Here is a 19,281-nt window from a genome sequence, read left to right on the forward strand (position 1 = left end):
TGGCCCCCTGGAGCTGTCCACTGGCCAATTGAAGTTCACTTCTCAGAGCCTGAGGGCAGGGGTCTGATCGAGTCGGGCTTGTAGTGGTAAATGACTGAGCTCCTGTCAGGCGTGGTCTCTGCTGCTCTCTCTGGTTTCAAGGGTGCCACAGGTGCAGAATGGGGGATGTGTAGTGGCAGGTTCCTACCTCAGTAACCCCCTCAGTCCTCGGGCACATCACCTGGGAAATCAGGGACTGAGATTGAGGGCTCAGCCTCTGCCAAAAGGATACCTCCTTCTCCTCTAGGACCAGAGTGAAGGAGGAGCAGACCCTGAAGGTTCCTAGCTAACTTGGCTGGCCCAGCTCTGAAGCTGAGGCTGAGGCTGCAGAATTCTCACCCTGGTCCTGCTGAGGTTTCCCCTGCACAGACCTCTTGGCTCTGACTTCCTCAAAGGGCGTTGTCTTATCAGGCTTGGTTTTCTGTTTTACCGTTGCTCTGCCTCTAGAACAGGCCCACCGGATTGGGTGTTGGAGTGACTTAGAGAAGACTGAAGATGCCCCCATTTCACTAGGCAGTGCTGGCGGGGCTGCCCACTCTGGATTTTGTTTTTAGGGCTGAAGGGCTGCCTCCCACTCCATGACTTGAATATTACAGGTAGGGCTGGAAGGGGCGAGTTTATGTTCAGTGGGTGAGAGGAAGGTCTACAGCTCTGCTGAACCTTCCAGGTTTCCATCACAAGGGGATGGGAGGGATTGGCCTGCAGGGGGAAGCATCCTCTTTAATTACTGGTACAGCTGTCCAGGGCGAGGGAGGGGCATGGGAATGCCTTGTGTGTCTTCAGTCCTTCCAAAGTCAGGGCCCAGTGCCCTGTGATGAATCAGTCAGACACTAAGCTCTGTATTTGTGCCTAGTACTGAGGCCAGAGATAAATTAGTGCTTGCTTTTACCAATGATGATAATAACAGTGACTAGCATTTATCTCCTTTGACCCTCACAACAGCCCTATAAGGTAAGGGGCTATTCTTGTCCCCATTTTACATATGAGGAAACAGAGGCTGGCTGGTTAAATGACTTTCCCAGGGTCACACAGCTAGTTAATGTCTGAGATAGGATTTGAACTCAGGTCTTCCTGACTTCATGTCCAGCTCTCTATCCACTGAGCCACCTGGCTGCCCCATAGTAGGTCATATGCAAAATATGCACAGTGGCAGCAGAAGTGGGGGGCATCCAGGAAAAGCTGTGTGAAGGAAGTAGCCCATGAGCTGAGCATCTCAAGGCTTGGCGGGGAGTGTCAGCAGGTGTGGAGGGGAGGATGGGCTGGATGTGAACCCTGGTGGGGGGAAGGGCTTTAAATGCCAAACAGAGGAGCCCTGCTGGGAGCCACTCACGGTTCTGCCCCTTTTTTGTTTCCAAATGCATTATTATTGCTCTCATTTGTTTTAACATCATCCACGTTTACCACTGAATCCTTCCTCCAGGAACGTTGTTCCTTAGGGTAAGCAGTTTTTAAAAAGAGGAAGGAAAAAGCATTTAGCCAAAGTAACCGACATATTGAGAAAGCTTCGTGCTCTGTGCCTTGCCCTGCCCCCATGGTCTGCCCCCCCTGAGCACCCTGCAAGGGGTAGGGGCAGCCTGAGCACATCCCTCTGTCATCTTCAGCCTCTGTTGTGTTGTCACTTTCCATTCACGTTGTTTCCGTCATTGTGTATTTTGTTTTCCTTCATAGGCTGCTTCATCTTAGATCAGTTCACATAAGTCTCACTGTGATTCTCTGCGTTCCTTATTTCAGCATTCCTTACGCCTTAAAAAATGAGTGAGTAATTATTAAGCACCTCTTTGTTTCTGGCACTGTGTTGAGCATGGAGGATACAAAGAACAAGGTGACAGAGGCCCGTCCCTGGCCTGAAGGAGCTGACAGTCTAATGGGGAAGACAACAAGCATGCTGTGTACCAAATAAATAGGAGATAACTAATGAGGGGAAGGCGTTAGACTCCAATTAGACTTCTGTCTGGGACTTGAGGGAAGCCAAGCTTGGAGATGAAGGGCATAGCAGACAGCCAGGGAAGATGCCTAGGCCCAGGACACAGAGCGTCCTGTTTGCAGACCAGCCAGGAGGCCGTGGTCACAGGGTGAAGAGGGCCCAGGGCTGGGTAAGGTGGGATAGGAGGTCAGTCACCCACCACACTTTGCTCATCCATTCTCCTCAATCCATGGAAGTCACTGTTGTTTCCAGTTCTTGGCTCCCACAAGTAGGGTGTCCATGGAGCCTTACCATGGGGTGCATGCCCAGCAGCCACTGAGGCATCCTGAGGGCTGGACCTGTGCTCAGGAATATCCCTGGTGACTACAGGGATTGGAGAATAGAGGGGATGGATGAAAGGAGACTCAGAAGGTGAGAGGAAAAGGCAGGATTGGACAAGTGGGTGGAGGAAGAGTCAGGGGTGACTGCTCTGGTGCAAACCTGGATAACTGGAGGTTTCCTTGGCAAAAATACAAGATATATTGGGGAGAGGGCTAGGTTTGGAGGAAAGACGGGGAAAGGTTGTACAGTAACAGTAGCACTGTAAAGTAAAATCATTCCAAAGACTCAAGAAGACTGATTGATGTGCTGTCATTCAGTTGTTTTAGTCACCCTCTTTGGGGTTATTATCCAGCAGAGACACCGGATTGATTTGTCATTTCCTTCACCAGCTAGTTTTACAGGATGAGGAAACTGAGGCAAACAGGGTTAAGTAATGCTTACCCAGGGTCACACAACTATTAAGTGTCTGAGGTCAGATTTGAACTCGGTCTTCCTGATCTCAGGGCTGGCACTGTCCACTGTGCCACCTAGCTGTCCTGATCGATGCAGTAACTACCCACTATTTCCAAGGACTGAAGATGAAATCAGATTTCTCCTGCCTGATAAAGAGGTGGTGCATTCCAGATGTAGAATGAGGCACGTTTTTGTTTTCTTTTTTAACATAAATTGTTTTATTATTTTGAGCTCCAAATTCTCTCCTCCCTCCAGTCCCTCCCCCACCCACTGAGAAAGGAGACAATATGATATCAATTATACAAGTGAAGTCACATAAAACATTTCCATATTAGCCATGTTGTGAAAGAAAGAAAGAAAGAAAGAAGGAAAGGAAGGAAGAAGAAGAAGGAAGGAGGAAGAATTAAAGAATAATGTACTTCGGTCTGTACTCAGAGCTTATCAGTTCTCTCTCTGGGGTGAACAGCATTTTTCATTTTGAGTCCTTTGGAGTTGTCATGGATGATCATATTGACTAGAGTGGCCAGATCTTAGTTGCTCATTGTTCCAGTATTTAATGTTCTCCTGGTTCTGTTCACTTTGCTTTGCCTCAGTTCATATCAGTCTTCCCGGGTTTTTTGGAACCCATCCCCTTTGTCATTTTTTGTAGCACAATATAGTATTCCATTACAATCACATACCACAACTTGTTCAGCCATTCCCCAATTGATGGACATTCTCTTTAAATATTTTTGTACATGTAGGGCCTTTCCCTTCTTCTTTTATCTCTTTGGGATGCAGACCTATGAGTGTATTATTGGGTCAAAGGATATGCAGTTTATAACCCTTTGGGCATAGTTTCCAAACTGTTCTCCAGAATGGCTGGCCCAGGTCACAACTCCACCAACAGTACATTAGTGTCCCAATTTTTCCACATCCCCTCCAGCAGTTGTCATTTCCCTTTTTGTCATGTTAACCTGTCTGATAAGTATGAGGCAGTACCTCGGAATTGTTTGCATTTCTCTAAATATTAGTGATTTAGAGCATTTTTTCATGTTACTATTTATAGGTTTGATTTCTTCTTCTGGAAACTGCCTGTTCATATCTTTTGACCATTTATCATTTGGAGACTCATTGTTATTTCCATAAATTTAACTCAGTTCCCTATATATTTGAGAAATGAGGCCTTTATCAGAGAAACTTCATGTAAAATTCACACACACACATGTTCTTGACTTTCCTTTGAATTTCAGAAGCTTTGGTTTTGTTTGTGCAAAACCTTTTTAATTTCATATGACCAAAATTACCCATTTTATCATAGTACTCTCTTATGTCTTCTTTGGTCATAAAATCTTACCTTATCCATATATTTAACAAGTAATTTTTCAGTACTCCCCTAATATGGTGTGAGATGTTGCTCTGTGCCTTGTTTCTGCCAGACTACTTTTCCAGTTTTCCCAGCAGTTTTTGGTCAAATAGTGTTCTTGCCTCAAAGATCTTGGATCTTTTGGGTTTATCAAACACTTAACTACTATGGTCCTTTACCTCTCCATATTGTATACTTAATCTGATTGTTTCACTGATCAGACCACTCCATTTCTTAGCTCTGCTGATTTTCATAGCTATTACTGTAGTATAATTTGAGATCTGGAACTGCTAGGTTGCCTCCCTTTACTTTGTTTTTTCACTGATTTCCTTGACATCCTTGACCTTTTGTTCTTCCAGATGAATTTGATTATTATTTTTTCTAGCTCTATAAAATGATTCTTTGATAGTTTGATTGGTATGATACTGGATAAGGAAATAAATTTAGGTAGAATCATCATTTTTATTATATTGGCTAAGCCTACCCATGGACAATTAATATTTCTCCAATTCCTTAGATGTGTCTCTATTTCTGTAAAAAAGTGTTTTGTAAGGTTGTTCGTATAGTTTCTGGGTTTGTCTTGTCAGGTAGACTCCCAAGTATTTTATATTGTCTACAATTATTTTAAATGATTTTCTCTTTCTATGTCTTCCTGCTAGGTTTTGTTGGTAATATGTAGAAATGCTGATGATTTATGTGAATTTATTTTATGTCCTGCAACTTTGCGGAAGTTGTTCATTCAGTTAATATCTTAGTTGATTCTCTAGGATTCTCTAAGTACGCCATCAGATCATCTTCAAAGAGTGATGGTTTTGTTTCCTTATTGCTTATTCTAATTCCTTCCATTTCTTTTTCTTCTCTTATTGTTGTAGCCGGCATTTCTAGTACAATATTGAATAACAATAGTGACAATGGACAACGGTGGTTTCAAGCTTATCCTCATTACAGATAATTGTCACTCTTGGTGCTACTTTAGATAGGTACTACTTATCATTTGAGGAAAAGCTCCATTGATTTCTCTGCTCTCTAGTGTTTTTAATAGGAATGTGTGTTGTATTTTGTCAGAAGCTGTTTTGGTGCATCTGCTGAGATAATGTGATTTTTGTTGTTTTTGTCACGTATGTGGTCATTTATGCTGAATGGTTTTTCCTATATTGAACCAGCCGTGCATTCCTGGTATAAATCCCACCTGGCACAGTGTGCAATCCTTGGAATGTATTGCTGCAGTCCTTTGGCTGGTACTTTACTTTTGCATCGGTGTTCATTAGGGATATTGCTTTGTAGTTTTCTTTCTTTTTCTGTACCTACTTTAGGTATCAAAACTATGTTGTGTCATAAAAGGAATTTTACCTCCTTTGCCTATTTTGTCAAATAATTTATGTAGTATTGGAATGAATTGTTCTTTAAACGTTTGGTCTTGGAGATTTTTTCTTAGGAAACTCATTTATGTCTTGCACAGTTTCTTTTCCTAAGATAGGGTTATTCAAATGTTTTATTTCCTCTTAATCCAGGCAATTTATATTTCTATGAATATTCATCCATATTACTTAGATTGTCGGATTTGCTAGCATATAATTGAGCAAAATTGTTCCTAATAATTAATTTCATCTTCCTCGGTAGTGCATGTATCCTTTTTATTTTTGATACTGGTGATTTGGGTTTGTATTTTTTAAATCAAATTAACTGGTGCTTTATCTGTTTTATTGTTGCTGTTTTATAAAACAGCCTCCTTGCTTTATTAGTTCAATTTTTTTGCTTTTAATTTTATTCATCTCTTTTGATTTTCAGGATTTCTATTTTGTTGTTTAATTGAGGATTTTTCATTTGCTCTTTTTCTAGTCTTTTTTTTAGTTGCGTGTCCAATTCATTGATCTGTTCTTTTTCTTTTTTATTGAGATAAACAGAGAGATAGAAAATTTCTCCTAAGTGCAGCTTTGGCTGCATCCCACAAATTTTGCTGTGTTGTCGCAGTGTTATTATCTTTAATGAAATTGTTTCTTTTGTTGTTGCTGTTATTCTTCGATCTATTCATTCTTTGGGATTAGATTATTTAGTTTCCAATTAATTTTTAATTTCTGCTTCCAAGCCCCTTTATTGATGTAATTTTTATCACATTATAGTCCCAAAAGAGTGAAATTTAATATTTAATTTAATATTTTTACTTTCCGTTATTGGTTTGTGAGGTTTCTATGCCCTAATATGTGATCACACTTTGTGAAGGTTCCACATAGAGCTGGGAAAAAGGCATACTCCTATTCCCGTTCAGTTTTCTCCAGCGGTCTATCATAGCTAACTTTTCTAAAATTCTGTTCATCTCTAGCTTCTTTCTTATTTATTTTATGGTTAGATTTAAGTTATGAGAGGAGTAAATTGAGATCCCCCCCACTAGTATAGGTTCACTGTCTATTTTGTCATGTAATTTTTTTTTTTACTTTTCCTCTAAGAATTTTGATGTTCTACCTTTTGGTGCACATACATTTAGTACTGATATTACTTCATTGTCTTTGGTCCCTTTTAGCAAAATGTGGTTTCCCTGATTTTAATTAGGTCTCTTTTTGCTTTTGCTTTGAGATCCTGCTTGCTACTTCTGCCTTTTTTGCTTCTCTGGAAGCATAATAGATTGCACTCAAGCCTTTTATTTTAACTCTGTGTGTATTTCTTTCAAATGTGTTTCTTGTAAGCAACATGTTGTTGGATTCTGGTTCCTAATCCATTCTGATATCTGCTTCTATTTTATGGATGAGTTCATCCCATTCACATTCATAATTATGATTGCTAACTGTGTATTTTCCTCCATCCTCTTTTACCTTTTTATCCTTTCCCTTCTCAAGTCTGTTTTGCTTCTGCCTCCTTAATCCATCCTCCCTCTTCTCACTCCCCACTTTTGGGGGAGGGGTAGTAATCATCTATAGGGTTTCTGCTGTATCGAGATTTCGCCTCATGACATCTTTTCTGGGTACTGGAACAGCCAGGTACTGATTGAACACTTTACAAGTGTGATTTCATTAGATCCTCAGAACCCTGGGAAGTAAAGAATCTTTATTATCCCTGTTTTATAGTTGAGGAAACTGAGGCAGACAGGTTAAGGCCCAGGGGTACCCTGCTGGTGGCTGGGGCTGGATTTGACTCCAAGCCCAGGGCTTTGTCCACTGTGCCAGCACAAGCCAGGAAGCATCCCAGACCAGCCAGGTGGGATTAGCTCATCTTTACAGGGGCTGCGGGGGACAGTGATCCCTTCCATCTGCATCACCATGGACCCTATCTCCTTTGGTGCTCGATCCTTTTTGACCAGACTGGCAAGCCTGCCCTGCCTCTGCCTGTGTTCTGGGCCTCTCCCAGTGCCCCAGAACTCCGATGCTTTTCTCACTTGGCTAGTGGGTTTGGGTTTTGCTCATTTTCCTTCCTGCTCACGTTGTTTTGGCCATGGTGCATACTGTCTTCCGGCTCCTGCTGGCTCCATTTGGCCTCGTTTGGCTTCTCCAGGTGCTTGATTTCTGCTGTTTCCTGTGGCTCAGTCTCATTCCTTGGCCTCTGCAGCCCACAGCTCATGTCAGCTCTAACCTCTGGTGTGCGTCTTCTAAAGAATCGGTGCAGTTGACCTGAAGGATGAAGAGGCTGCTTCTGGCCATGCTTTGGACTGGGTGGAAAAAAGGACTTTTCAGGGCACTGGCCACATTTCCACTAGAGATGGGCCCCAGTGGGAGAAGGTCAGTGGTCAGCCTCTCCCCCGACAGGTGAATATTCATTTCCTGACAGTCTGATATTTGCCTTCTTCATTGCTGGCTTCGTCATAACTGACTCTTGGCAAAATGATGTAAACAGGATGTTGAATGTTTAAACTAAAATTTAATTGTGGGAAAATGAAACCAGTGGTGGCAGCAGAGGCCAGTTGGGTGATGGGAGTTGGAGGTGGGAGCGGATGCTGCACTTCCCTTCTCTCCTAGCTCCTCAGAGGAAGGTGGCAGAGGGGCTGCCTCAGGGGTTACGGTGCCAAGTTCTCTCACATTAAAGACAGCCTTGGAAAGACATGGGACATTATCTCTGAGTGAGATTCTGAGTCCCCGGACCTCCGTTTCTTTGTTTTTTCAAAAAGAGATGGGTGGCTTTATCTCCTTACCCAAAAAGGACATCATGAGGTGAAATCTCGATCACAGGGACCCACGAAGTCTTGTTCCTGTCAGGGAATTCCCATTCCTGTGGGTCCTGCAGCATCTGGCCTCGTGGCCCTCTCTGGGTCCTCCCTCCTCTCTGGTTCTCTGGGACGCTGCTGGCTCCTGCCACTCCTCAGTCTCTGCTGGATCTGCAGCCAGCCCCTGACCAGCCATGGGGGGCTTCCTCTGGGTCTCTGGACTAGGCCTTCTCCTCCTTTTTTTGATGCTCACACTTGGTGACCTCCCATCTCCATCCCTGGAGCCTCCCTGCTCCCACCCGGCCTCCACTCGGCCACCAAAGTGAGGTCCCTGAAGCTCCATTCTCACCATGGAGCCCCTTCCTCACTCATTCTAGCAGTACGTGTAGAATCTTCTCTGTTTGACATCTCGAGTCTCCCCTTGCACCTCATGGTTCAGCTGTTGTGGCCTTGCTGTCCTCACCACCACCCTCTCTCATCTCCACCCTTTTGCCCTGGAGGGTGGCCCCTATATGTGCCACGTTCTATTTCTGGGATTCTCTTGCTTTCTTCCTGTGTGATTCAGTGCTGGCGCTACTCCCTCGGGGCGGCTCCTGAGCACGACTCCACTGATAGAGTATAAGTTCCTGGAGGGCAAGCGCCCCCATTGCCCTGTCTCATAGGAGGTGCTTAGCAAGTGTTTGTTGATTGATGTAGGATCTCAGGAAACTCCTTTTGAGGGACCACTTCAGCCTGAACGAACCCTGGCTTGTCCCAACAGCTGCAGGAGCATCAGAAGGTGGACCCTAGGAGTGCAGCTGGTCACTTTGGCTGTCCTCAGATCCACCGAGATTTCAGGGGGGGGCTCCCAGCAGATGGGTGGTTTCAGCTTTCTCTCCCTCCAGTGGTGTGTGGGGCTGGGCAGCTTTTTGGAACAGGATAGCTGGCTCTTTTGAGGCGGCCCATCTACATCACAGAGCAAAAGAGTGTGAAGGCTTCCTTGGGAAGGAGGAGAGTGGGACAGGCTGCCCACAAGGGTCTGTAAGGTAAAAGCTGAAGGGAGCTACAGTTCCCACTCAGCTCCATAGCATGGCTTTCTCCAGCAATGCCAAGTATCCTAGGAACAGGAACTAAATGCAACCTTGGGCCAGAGAGGGCAAACCAAGGGTGCATTCCAACTACCCCTGATTTAATAGAGACAGAGATGAGGTCATTTGTTCATTGTGCAGGAGCAGGGGATGTCGGAGAGTAGAAGTGAGAAATAGAGGATTCTAGAGCCTGTGGAATGCATGAGATCTGAGATGTGCCTGGAACCTTGGTAGCTGCCATGGGGTGGAAGAGAGGAGTGTTCCGCCTGAGTATTGACATCCCCATGGTAGTGTTCTGGTCTGGAATGGAGAGGAAGGAAACCTCCAGGGAACCGAGAAAAATGGGGCCATCAGTGCCAGCAGCCACAGTGAGAAGTGGAGTAGTTGGTACGCGGTGTGCCTGGTGCAGCTTTTTAAACAGAATTCCTCTTTGGCTTTCTCATGCTGCAGAAATGTGCGTCACTCAGCCCCCAGTCAGAGATTGGCCTCCTATTGCCATTACCTTCTAACCATCATTTGACTTAACCTTGGGACCCCTTCTTAAGTGTTATTGATAAGAAAAAGCGCTGAGTATTTGCTTCTTTAATATAGTCTGTGACTTGGTAACTTTTAGTACTTCGGTGAGCTCTGCCCACATCCGTGCCTCTCCAGTCCGGCCAAGGTCTGCCAGAGTCATGCCCTGCTGGCATAAACTTAGAAAGTCCTGGCTCGGGGGCTCCGTATCATATGGCACTTGGCCGGTGTTATCTCTTCCGATATCACCCAGCCTTCCTTGCTCTTGTCTTCTCATCCTGTGACTTCCTGTCACCTTCAGGACCAAATATAAAGAGCTTTCAGAACCCTTTACAACTCATCTTCTTCCTGCTTTTCCTTCCTCATTATGTCTCATCTCCCATCTGCAGGCCATTGCGCCAGCTGTGCCACCTGCCTGGAAGACTCTCCCTCCTCATCTCGGTCTCTTGGAGTCCCTGACTTCCTTCAGGGCTCCACTCATACCTCACCTTCCACAGGAAGCCTTTTTCAGCTCTGTATCTGAGCCCTGAACTGTCAGTAGCATATGTTTTTATTCCCACTTTTCATGTGAATAAACAGAGACTCTTGGTGGTTAAGTGACTTGCTCAGGGTCATACAGCAGCTAAGTGACATAGCCAGGCCTCACAAGCAGCTTGTACACAGAACTACGGGCCTGTAGTTGGAAGATCTGAATTCATATCACACCTCAAATAGTTACCAGCTATGTGACCTTGGGTGAGTCACTTAACCTTGTCTGTGTTAGTTTTGTCATCTGTAAAATGGGAATAACAATATCTCCTACCTCCCAGGGATGTGGTGAGGCTGTTTGTAAAATGCTTAGCACTGTGTCCGGCATATAGTAGGTACTCTATAAATTCTTATTCCCTGCCTCAGTTTCCCTCTGTCAAACCTAAGCCTTCTAGATACAGACCCATTTCCCCTTTTTGTCTCTTATCCAGTACTAACATCTATAAACACAGCAAAGGGTGATGCACTGAACTCCACTGAGCTCCAGCCCCGAAGCTTTCTTGTCACCCCCTTAGGTGAACTTGGCTGCCAGAAGACTTGAGGAACCCCCAGACTGGGCAAAGGTGGCACGTGGTACCATGAAACTGATGTCTACCAGGACATCAGAACATTGGTCATGTTGGTGTGAAAGACTCCAAAAGCAGGAAAGCTCAGTGCCAGAGCATGAGAGCTGGGCCAGGCCTTCCTTACCTGGAGTCCTTGGGGCTCTGGAGCAGGGGCAGAGGGGGATGACTTCTCTGCAGGTGCCAGAAAGTGTTTCCTTCTTTGGACTAGCTCATTCTAAATTGAGAAATCAGTTTTGAATGTAAAAAGCAGGAAATCTCATGTTTCTTTTCTAGTCCATGAATAAACAGGAAAAGGAAAAAGGTGAAGAGCAAGTCTGCTGCCACCATTTCCCATTTCTAGGGGTGGCCCAGCTCACAGGGTCAGAGCTTTCATGTTCTGTACAAAGATGATCATGAAAGTAGTGAGAAATCCAGAAATGCGTCTCCAGTCTTGTTAAATTAATTCCATATATTTGTTGTTAAAAATGTCTAGAATACACAAAACAAAGTTATAGTTAAATAAAGACCTGTGTTTTAAGTTTATTTAGCAAGAACTCGATCATCACCATACACAACATTTCAGCATGCAAGAAACAAGCACTAGGATTGTGTACTTACAGTACCTGTATTTCCCTGGCTGTAGTTGACCTCCATGGGGCCTAGGAAAAAAAACCATAACTCATTCAGCTCATTTAATGCTTCAGATTTTGAGGCTCTGTGATGGTGTCAGGAGGTTTTCTCCCTTCACAGATGCAGATTGCACCTCCTTCCAGTCTTAGTAAACGGTTGCTCTTTGTGAAATCCACGGCCCTATGGCCAGCTCACTGATAGGCCTCCCCACACTCAGTCCAGCCCTGGAACATGCTGTGAACATTCCCCAAGGATCCCTGCTCTGCACCGGAGAACCTGACAAGCCAATGAGGAATCCTGGGAGTTTGCTCAGAGCCACATGGCTTAGAGCTGGACAGGGACCCCGACACCTGCCGAGGGGTGGCGACTGGGCCAGGGTCACTCAGTTCCTGTGTGGTAGAGTCAGGATTCAAACTCAGCTCTTCCGACTCCAGATCCCACATCCTTCCACCAGACAGGTCCTCCATGAGCATTTTCCTAAATATGGCATCATGTTTATCTAATGGCCACAGGGCTGTCCAAGTTTGGAGGGAGGCCTGCCTTTTTGTGGTGGGCTTCATTCTTTCTGGGGCCAAATACATCATCTTGCTAAGGGATGCCACAGCTCTGGGACTTGGGGCAGTCTGGCCCTTCTCCGCCACATGAGGAGCCCCGATGGGTTTCCTCATTCACCGTCTCTGCACATTAGACAGCAAGGATGCTTGATGACCCAGAGGGCGTCCATCAGCCTCGACCAAGTCGTCAATGAATGACCGCAGACAGAAGCATGCAAGGGTCAGCCTTCACTCCCAAACCACCTGCCCTGCCTTCCTTCAACTGATTCCTCAACTCTTCCCAGGAATCAGGAATGATCAGGGAATCCTCATGCCCAAGAATCCGTAGATTGAGATTTGGTGTTCACAGCTCTGTCAGCTAGCTAAGCTGGGCCTGGAGTCAGGAAGGCTTACTGTCTGTGTGACCCTGGGCTGGTCATGTAACCTCTGTCTGCCTCAGTTTCCTCACCTGCATGATGAGGATAACGAGCATTGCTGAGGATCAAATGGGATCGTCATTGCCAAGCATTTAGCACAGTGCTTAGTTCACAGGAGGTGCTGTATCAATACTAGCAATCATTACGATTTAGGAGGTCCGACTCTGCTAACAACGGAAGGCTTCCCCATCCCTTCCCCTTTGTGGGGCTCAGTTTTCTTGTCCGTAAAAGAAGGGGCTTCAACAAGGCGATCTTTGTGGCCTTTGCAGCCCTGTGTCCACAGTCTTGCCGAAAGGACATGGGAGGGCTTGGTGCTGGTAATGTTGCCCGGTGCCATCCTTCCAGGCAGATCATTGCGACGCGCAGGCATGATGTTGGGCTGCGGGACCCAAGTAATCATGAAGATGTGATTTCCTGTGGTTGGCTCTGGCTCTGAACCTCCTCAGTTTTCTCTGTATCAGAGGCCTTTTTCTGGTTACGATCACCTGTTCTGAGAGGCAGAGGCAGCTCTCCTGTTTTGTGGGGGGGTGTAGATAAAGTTAGGAGCCCCCCAGAAGATGGGGCAGGGCAGAGGCTGAAGCCACCCTCTGCAGTCTTTTCCAGCCCATCTGTGTATGGCCTGTACATCCCCCATGGTCTGCATGCTGGTTTCCCTGCCCCGAGGCCAGGACATGTCTCTTGCTTTCTTACCTTCTCAGGGCTGAGCTCAGAGCCTGGCACGTTTGTTGCAGGTGAGTCATTTCCATTGTGCCTGACTCTCCATGGCGCCTTTTGGGGTTTTCTTGGCAGAGATCCTGGAATGGCCTGCCATTTCTTCTCCAGCCCATTTTACGGGTGAGGACACAATAGGCATTTAATAAATGCTTATTAACAATGTGGCTCCCAGAACCCCTCAAAAGAACATTGTAACTATGAACGGTGCAGGAATTAGCAGCACGATGCTGACCAGACTGTCCCTTCCTTCTCTCCAGGTCATCACTCCATGTCGGAAGCTCATCTTGTGCGCCGATAACAGGAAAGAGATGGAGGACTGGATTGCAGCCCTGAAGACTGTACAGAACCGAGAGCACTTTGAGGTGGTGCAAGGATCCTTATGGGGGGGGGGGGAGTGAGGACCCTGAAGGAAAGGTTAGGGAAGAGAAGGCACTTACATTGTCCCCTCCTGGACCCCAGACATTTGCGGTTCTGTGAACTGGGCACTGAGCATCCTGCCTACCACGGGCTCCCCCATGCCCAGGGGCTCCTTGGCCCATCAAGTCCGAGCCCCCTAGTTCCATCCATACTGGCTAGGCTGGGGAACTGTTTTAGGTTGCTCCCATTTGGTGGGGCAGGGCACATGTCCCCATTCCTCTTTCACTCAACACTTTTACCTTGGCTTTCCAGTCCACCCAGTACAGCATGGACCATTTCTCAGGCACACACAACTGGTACGCCTGCTCCCACGCAAGGCCCACGTACTGCAACGTGTGTCGGGAGGCACTGTCTGGGGTCACGTCCCACGGCCTGTCTTGTGAAGGTATGTGGGCAACTGAGGCTGAGCTGACTGCCCGAGGGACAGAGTTGAGACTGGACTCTAGCCCCCAAACTCTTCTCACAGTTTCCCCTATGTCCCTTTAACATCACATTCCTGAGACCCCCGGGGACTTGGGAGCAGGCACCTTCTAGTGCATCATCCTAGGGTGGTGGGGTGACCACACCTGAGACGGCAGGCAAGCTCATCCCACTGTGTGTCCTACAGTAGGCCCTGGGGGTCAGGTGAGGCCCCGAAGAGATTTAGGGCCTTTGTGCTAACAAAATGGGGAGGGCTAGCACCCCAGAAGCCTTGAATTCATGGTCATACCAGCAACAGCTTACCTTTGTTGGTCTCAGGATTTGCTGAGGCCTTTATGTGTCAGGTCTGAGGTGGGATTAAAACTTGGGTCCTGCAGACTCCAAGCCCAGAACCCTGATCACTGCACTGCCCAACCCACTGCCTTTGTGTTTGGGCCCTGACCAATAGCCCAGCATACCTGGGCCTTGCTTCTCATCAGGCCCTGCCGCACACAGGTCCGGCAGCATTTCAGACAACAGAAGTTTCCCTTTGCTGCTTCTTAGTGGGCTGGCTATGCCACATGAAGAGAAGGGTGAGGTCAGAAAGCTCAGGGAATCCAGAGCAGGGCCCAGGCCTCGGCCTTCCTGGGCCTAGGGGCAGCACCAGGGGGCAGAGGAGCCTCTGCTCCAGGTCTCAGCCTCCTGCACAGCACCTCCCCCTCCCTGGGAGCCACTCAGGAGGCTTCAGCGCCCCTCCCTCTGCCTTCCTCCTCAGTGTGCAAGTTCAAAGCCCACAAGCGCTGCGCTGTCCGCGCGACCAACAACTGCAAGTGGACGACGCTGGCTTCTATTGGGAAGGACATCCGAGAGGATGAAGACGGGGTAGGAGCTGAGCCCACACTGGGGCCCCCTCTGTGTCCTCCTTTGCTGTGTCCTGGTGCTCCCTCACTGGGCTTCCTTCAGTGGACTGGCAGGAGGGAGTGGGCCTTGGAGGCCTCAGGTCCCAGACCCCTGGGTGGGTGCCACAGTTTAAATTTAGGTCAGCTCATCTTGGGGCGAGGGGAGTCTTAGCTGAAAGGGTGGCCCTCAGAAAGTGCCCTGGAGCTCATTAGGCTGCAGCCCATCTCAGACCCAGAGGGAAGCCTCAGCTGCTTCTGCCACTGTTTGCCCTGCAGATCTCGATGCCCCATCAGTGGCTGGAAGGAAATCTCCCCGTGAGCGCCAAGTGCACAGTGTGTGAGAAGACGTGTGGCAGCGTACTTCGGCTGCAAGACTGGCGCTGCCTCTGGTGCAAGGCCATGGTGAGCTGCTAGGCACTGGGGTGGGGCTTGGCAGATTCCCCCCCCTCTCACCTCCTGCCTCGCTTCCCTCCCAGAGACAGCGTGGCATAGGAGAACAAGCTGTGACTTCAGGCCAGGAAGCTTTAGTCTGGCCCCTGCTCAGTTCCTTGGCTGCCCGTCCTCTGCCCCGTGAAAGGGTCCCTTCCAGCGCCAGGTCACTGAGGGCTTTCCTTCTGCTCTGTCACATGGGCTTCCTTTTGTCCTGTGATCCTGGGACTACCTCACTTTTGGGGTGTCCCTGCTGGGACTTTTTCAGCACTACCATTAAACCTGCATCACCATGTGTTGGCTTCAGATAAAAGCAGGCAGCCTACATCCAAGAGGCTATGTGGGGGACCTTTGGTGGTTTGTTAGAAAAAGAATGGGGCTTTCAAGGCTCTCCTGAGAAAGGATCACTTGGGCCAGTGTTGGCCATGAACAAGTGGGGCTTTGGGAAGGACTGCCTCAGTTCCATCGCCTCATGTAGGCTAGGCACCTTCCTGGGCCAAATCTGTCCTCAGACACTTGCTTAGCTCTGTGTACCTAGGCAGGTCACTTACCCTCATCTATCAAATGGAGGTAATAAAAGCCCCCACCTCCGGGGCAGAAGGAGGTGTTGTGAGGATCAAATGAGACAACAATTGTACAGCGCCCAGCACATAGTAGGTCCTGTAGAAATGGTTACCCTCTTCTCTTTCCCCTTCACTCCAGAGAACTAGCGACCAAACATGTCCAAAGCTCTGCCAAGAGTGATTTTCAGTGTGGGGATTGTTGGACCATGAATTGCCAGCCAGAAGGGGCCTTACAGACCATCAAGTCTCACCCTCTCATCTTACAGATGAGGAAATTCAGGCAGAGAGAGGTGAAGTGAATGTATGAGGCAGTCCTCAAACTAGCCTCCCCAACTCTTGAGACCAGGGCCTAACCCCATGGTGGGGCTCCAGATACCTGTGGAGATTCTCTCAGAAGAGTTGGGATGGCAGCAGCGCTTTGACTTCAGGGGCCTCTGGGACACATTCCAGTACCCTGAAAGTTGTTACCCTTCTGGGGCGGCCTCCAGAGCCCTGGCGACTCCTGCTGCTTCCTGCCAACCCCCTGCCACCTTCTGGATCCTCCAGATCAGCAAGTAGGGCCTGGCTGGCTTGCCCCTTGTATTCACAGGTTTTTTTCTTTTAGGGAAATTCAATTTCCCCAGACCAGAGGCCGAACTTTTGACCATTTCCTTTCTCATGCGCTCCCTTCCCCTTTTGTCCGTCTAGGTCCTGGGGGCTGGCAGCACAGCCCAGGGCTGCCTCTGGGAACACTAGATTGTCCTAGGAAGAAGGCATGCCTCTTAAGTCAAGGATATCCCTGAATGACGTGTATAGAGATCCTCTTGAGCTCAGATTAAGAAAATCTTTGAAGGAAGTTATCTTTTCAATTAGAAAACACTGGTTAAGGGCTTCTGGGCAGTGGAACAGAAATGAGGCAGGGCAGAGTCCCAGGAAGGATGGATCCACAGTGCAGAGAGCCCCGGGCCTGGATTAGGAAGAACTGAGTTCAGATTCAGCCTCAGAAACTTACTGGCTGTGTGAACCAGGGCAAGCCACTTAACCACTGTGTCCCTCAGTTTCCTTATTTGTAAGATGGGGATAATCATCGCACCCACCTCCTAGCGCTTCCGTGGGCTCAAATGAGCTAACATTTGTAGAATGCCTTGTAGACCTTAAGGCACCATCGACCTGCACTTGTCCTCATCACAGCAGACACCATGGCACAGAACGAGCTGGTGGGGAGAGCAGGATGGGTGGAAAGACCTAGATGATCTTAATTACATTCACTTTCCCTCCAAACCTGAAATGCCAAAAGGGGAGGGCATTCAGCAAGCAATGATGGGGGGGACTGTCTGGAAAAGGCCAGCTGGGCCACTGACAATTGTTGTTTCAGGTACATACGGCATGCAAGGATTTGCTCCTGGCTAAGTGCCCCCTGGGCCTGTGCAAAGTATCTGTCATTCCTCCAACTGCCCTGAACAGCATAGATTCTGATGGTGCGTATCCATGCCCCCCCACCAGGGTGGAAGGCCTCTTCCCAGGTTTTGCTCTCCAGGTTGCTCCCTCTCCCCATACCCCAAGGTAACTCCAAAACAGCCAGGCAAGGAGGTGGGCAAGGATTCAGCCCCAAGGATAAGCCAGGGAAGAGGATGCTGGAGGTCAGCAAACTGGCATTTGGGAAAAGGAGCATGGGGCACAAGACCTTTGTTGAGGGTGGCAAGATGAGCTCTTGTCATGGTGTATAAGGTTGGAGAGTTAGGGGCCCTGAGCAATATGCCAGGCGATGGTCAAACTTGATGGGTCTGGTCAGTGTTCCAGCCGTTAGGATAAACCATGCCCCCACGAGGCTCCTTACCTTGTGTCTGGGGTAAGCATCTTAATTTACTGAGTTGAGTCTGCCAGGAAAAGGACTAGCCCGAGCAGTTGTTATCTGCATCCACAGGGGTGGCAGGCTGAGGTTTCACTGTCAGGGGATAGTGATCCCCATTCCACTGTGAGTGAAGGGGAGGCTGTCCTGGTGAGAAGAGGGGATCTTCATCCTGAGCACTTGGAGCAGGAGACAGATGGGAAAAGGCCCATGAGCCACAAGCACAGAGGTGCCATCCTCCATGGGTGGGGAGGCTTTCCTGTAGCCAAGGTGTGGAAGAAGATAGGGGAGAAGGGGGCAGAGCAAGACCCCAGAGCAGGAACCATCTGAATGCCCAGTCCTGGCTAAGAAAGGAGAGCTTGGTCAGCAGAACCCAGTAGGGAGATGGCAGGCAGAAATAGGGTAGCCTGACATCTGATAAGCCCACCCTCTGCTGGGGTGAGAAGTCAGTATTCAACAAAAACTGGGGAAAACTGGAAAAAGCAGTCTGGCAGAAATGAGGTATAAACCAGCCTCTCAGGACATACACCACATGGGTTCATGATTGAGACGTCAAGAGTGACCTCATAAACATATTACAGAAGAAATGAACCTGTCAGAAGTATGCATAAGGGAAGTTCATAACCAAAGCAGAGGTAGAAAAGATCACGGGCGGCAAAATGGACCATTTTTAGTATGAAGGTTTTGTGTACACAAAACCAATGCAGCTAAAATTAGAGAAGAAGCCGTTAAATGGGGATGGGGGAATCTTTGCAGCATTTCTTTTAAGGTCTTGTTTCTTAGATCTATAGAGAACTGAGTCAGGTTTATGAGAATGAGAGCCATCCCCCAACTGACAAATAGTTGAAGGCTATATAGAGGCAGTTTGCAGAGGAAGAAATCCAAGCCCTCAATAGTCATGTGAGAAACAATGCTCCAGATCTCTTCCCTGAGGCCTGGTGGGGAGGATGTTCTGCACAAGCTGCGTGTTTTTATCATTCCACCAAATTACCAGTGCAGAGGTCAGGGCCTGTTTGTATCTCAGATGTAAAAATGTACCTCTGGGATGGCTGGGGTGGGGGGAGATTTAGCATCAGTATTCTTAAAGGAGAGAAAGAGAAAGGGGTGGGGAGAGAGACAGAGAGAGGGGGAAAGGGGGGGAGAAAAAGAGAGAAGGGAGAGGGGGGAAAGAAAGAGGGGAGGAGAGAGAGAGAAAGGGGAGAGAGAGGGAGAGAGAGAGAGAGGGAGAGAAAGAGGGGGAAGAGAGGAGAGAAAGGGGGGAGACAGAGGAGAGGGAGAGAGGACAGCAAGCCCCCTCCATGTTACATCTTCCAGATCTTTATGATTTCCCCCTTCCTCCTGTGCATCCAGGGTTCTGGAAAGCCACGTGTCCCCCATCTTGTACGAGCCCATTGCTGGTCTTTGTCAATTCCAAAAGTGGAGACAACCAGGGGGTGAAGTTTCTTCGGAGATTCAAACAGCTGCTGAATCCAGCCCAAGTCTTTGACCTTATGAATGGAGGCCCCCACCTGGGGTAGGAGTCCCAGCCCCAGCCAAAGGGAACATCTCTCCTCCCCTTTTCTCTGCCT

The 19,281-nt window shown here is 48.0% G+C and overlaps 1 protein-coding gene across 7 annotated transcripts in view; it reads left to right on the plus strand.

Moving 5' to 3' along the window:
* DGKD (diacylglycerol kinase delta) overlaps positions 1–19,281 on the plus strand; it is a 113,008-nt gene that overhangs the window by 59,810 nt on the left and 33,917 nt on the right. For all 7 annotated transcript variants that reach the window (XM_072640547.1, XM_072640548.1, XM_072640549.1 and 4 more), the window contains 6 exons: positions 13,436–13,540; positions 13,848–13,980; positions 14,770–14,876; positions 15,170–15,295; positions 17,240–17,342; positions 19,064–19,226. In XM_072640547.1, coding sequence (XP_072496648.1) covers positions 13,436–13,540; positions 13,848–13,980; positions 14,770–14,876; positions 15,170–15,295; positions 17,240–17,342; positions 19,064–19,226 — 737 coding nt within the window. The remainder of the gene's footprint in view (positions 1–13,435; positions 13,541–13,847; positions 13,981–14,769; positions 14,877–15,169; positions 15,296–17,239; positions 17,343–19,063; positions 19,227–19,281) is intronic.

The sequence above is a fragment of the Notamacropus eugenii genome, chromosome 2 (assembly GCF_028372415.1).
Source record: "Notamacropus eugenii isolate mMacEug1 chromosome 2, mMacEug1.pri_v2, whole genome shotgun sequence".
Taxonomy (NCBI): domain Eukaryota; kingdom Metazoa; phylum Chordata; class Mammalia; order Diprotodontia; family Macropodidae; genus Notamacropus; species Notamacropus eugenii.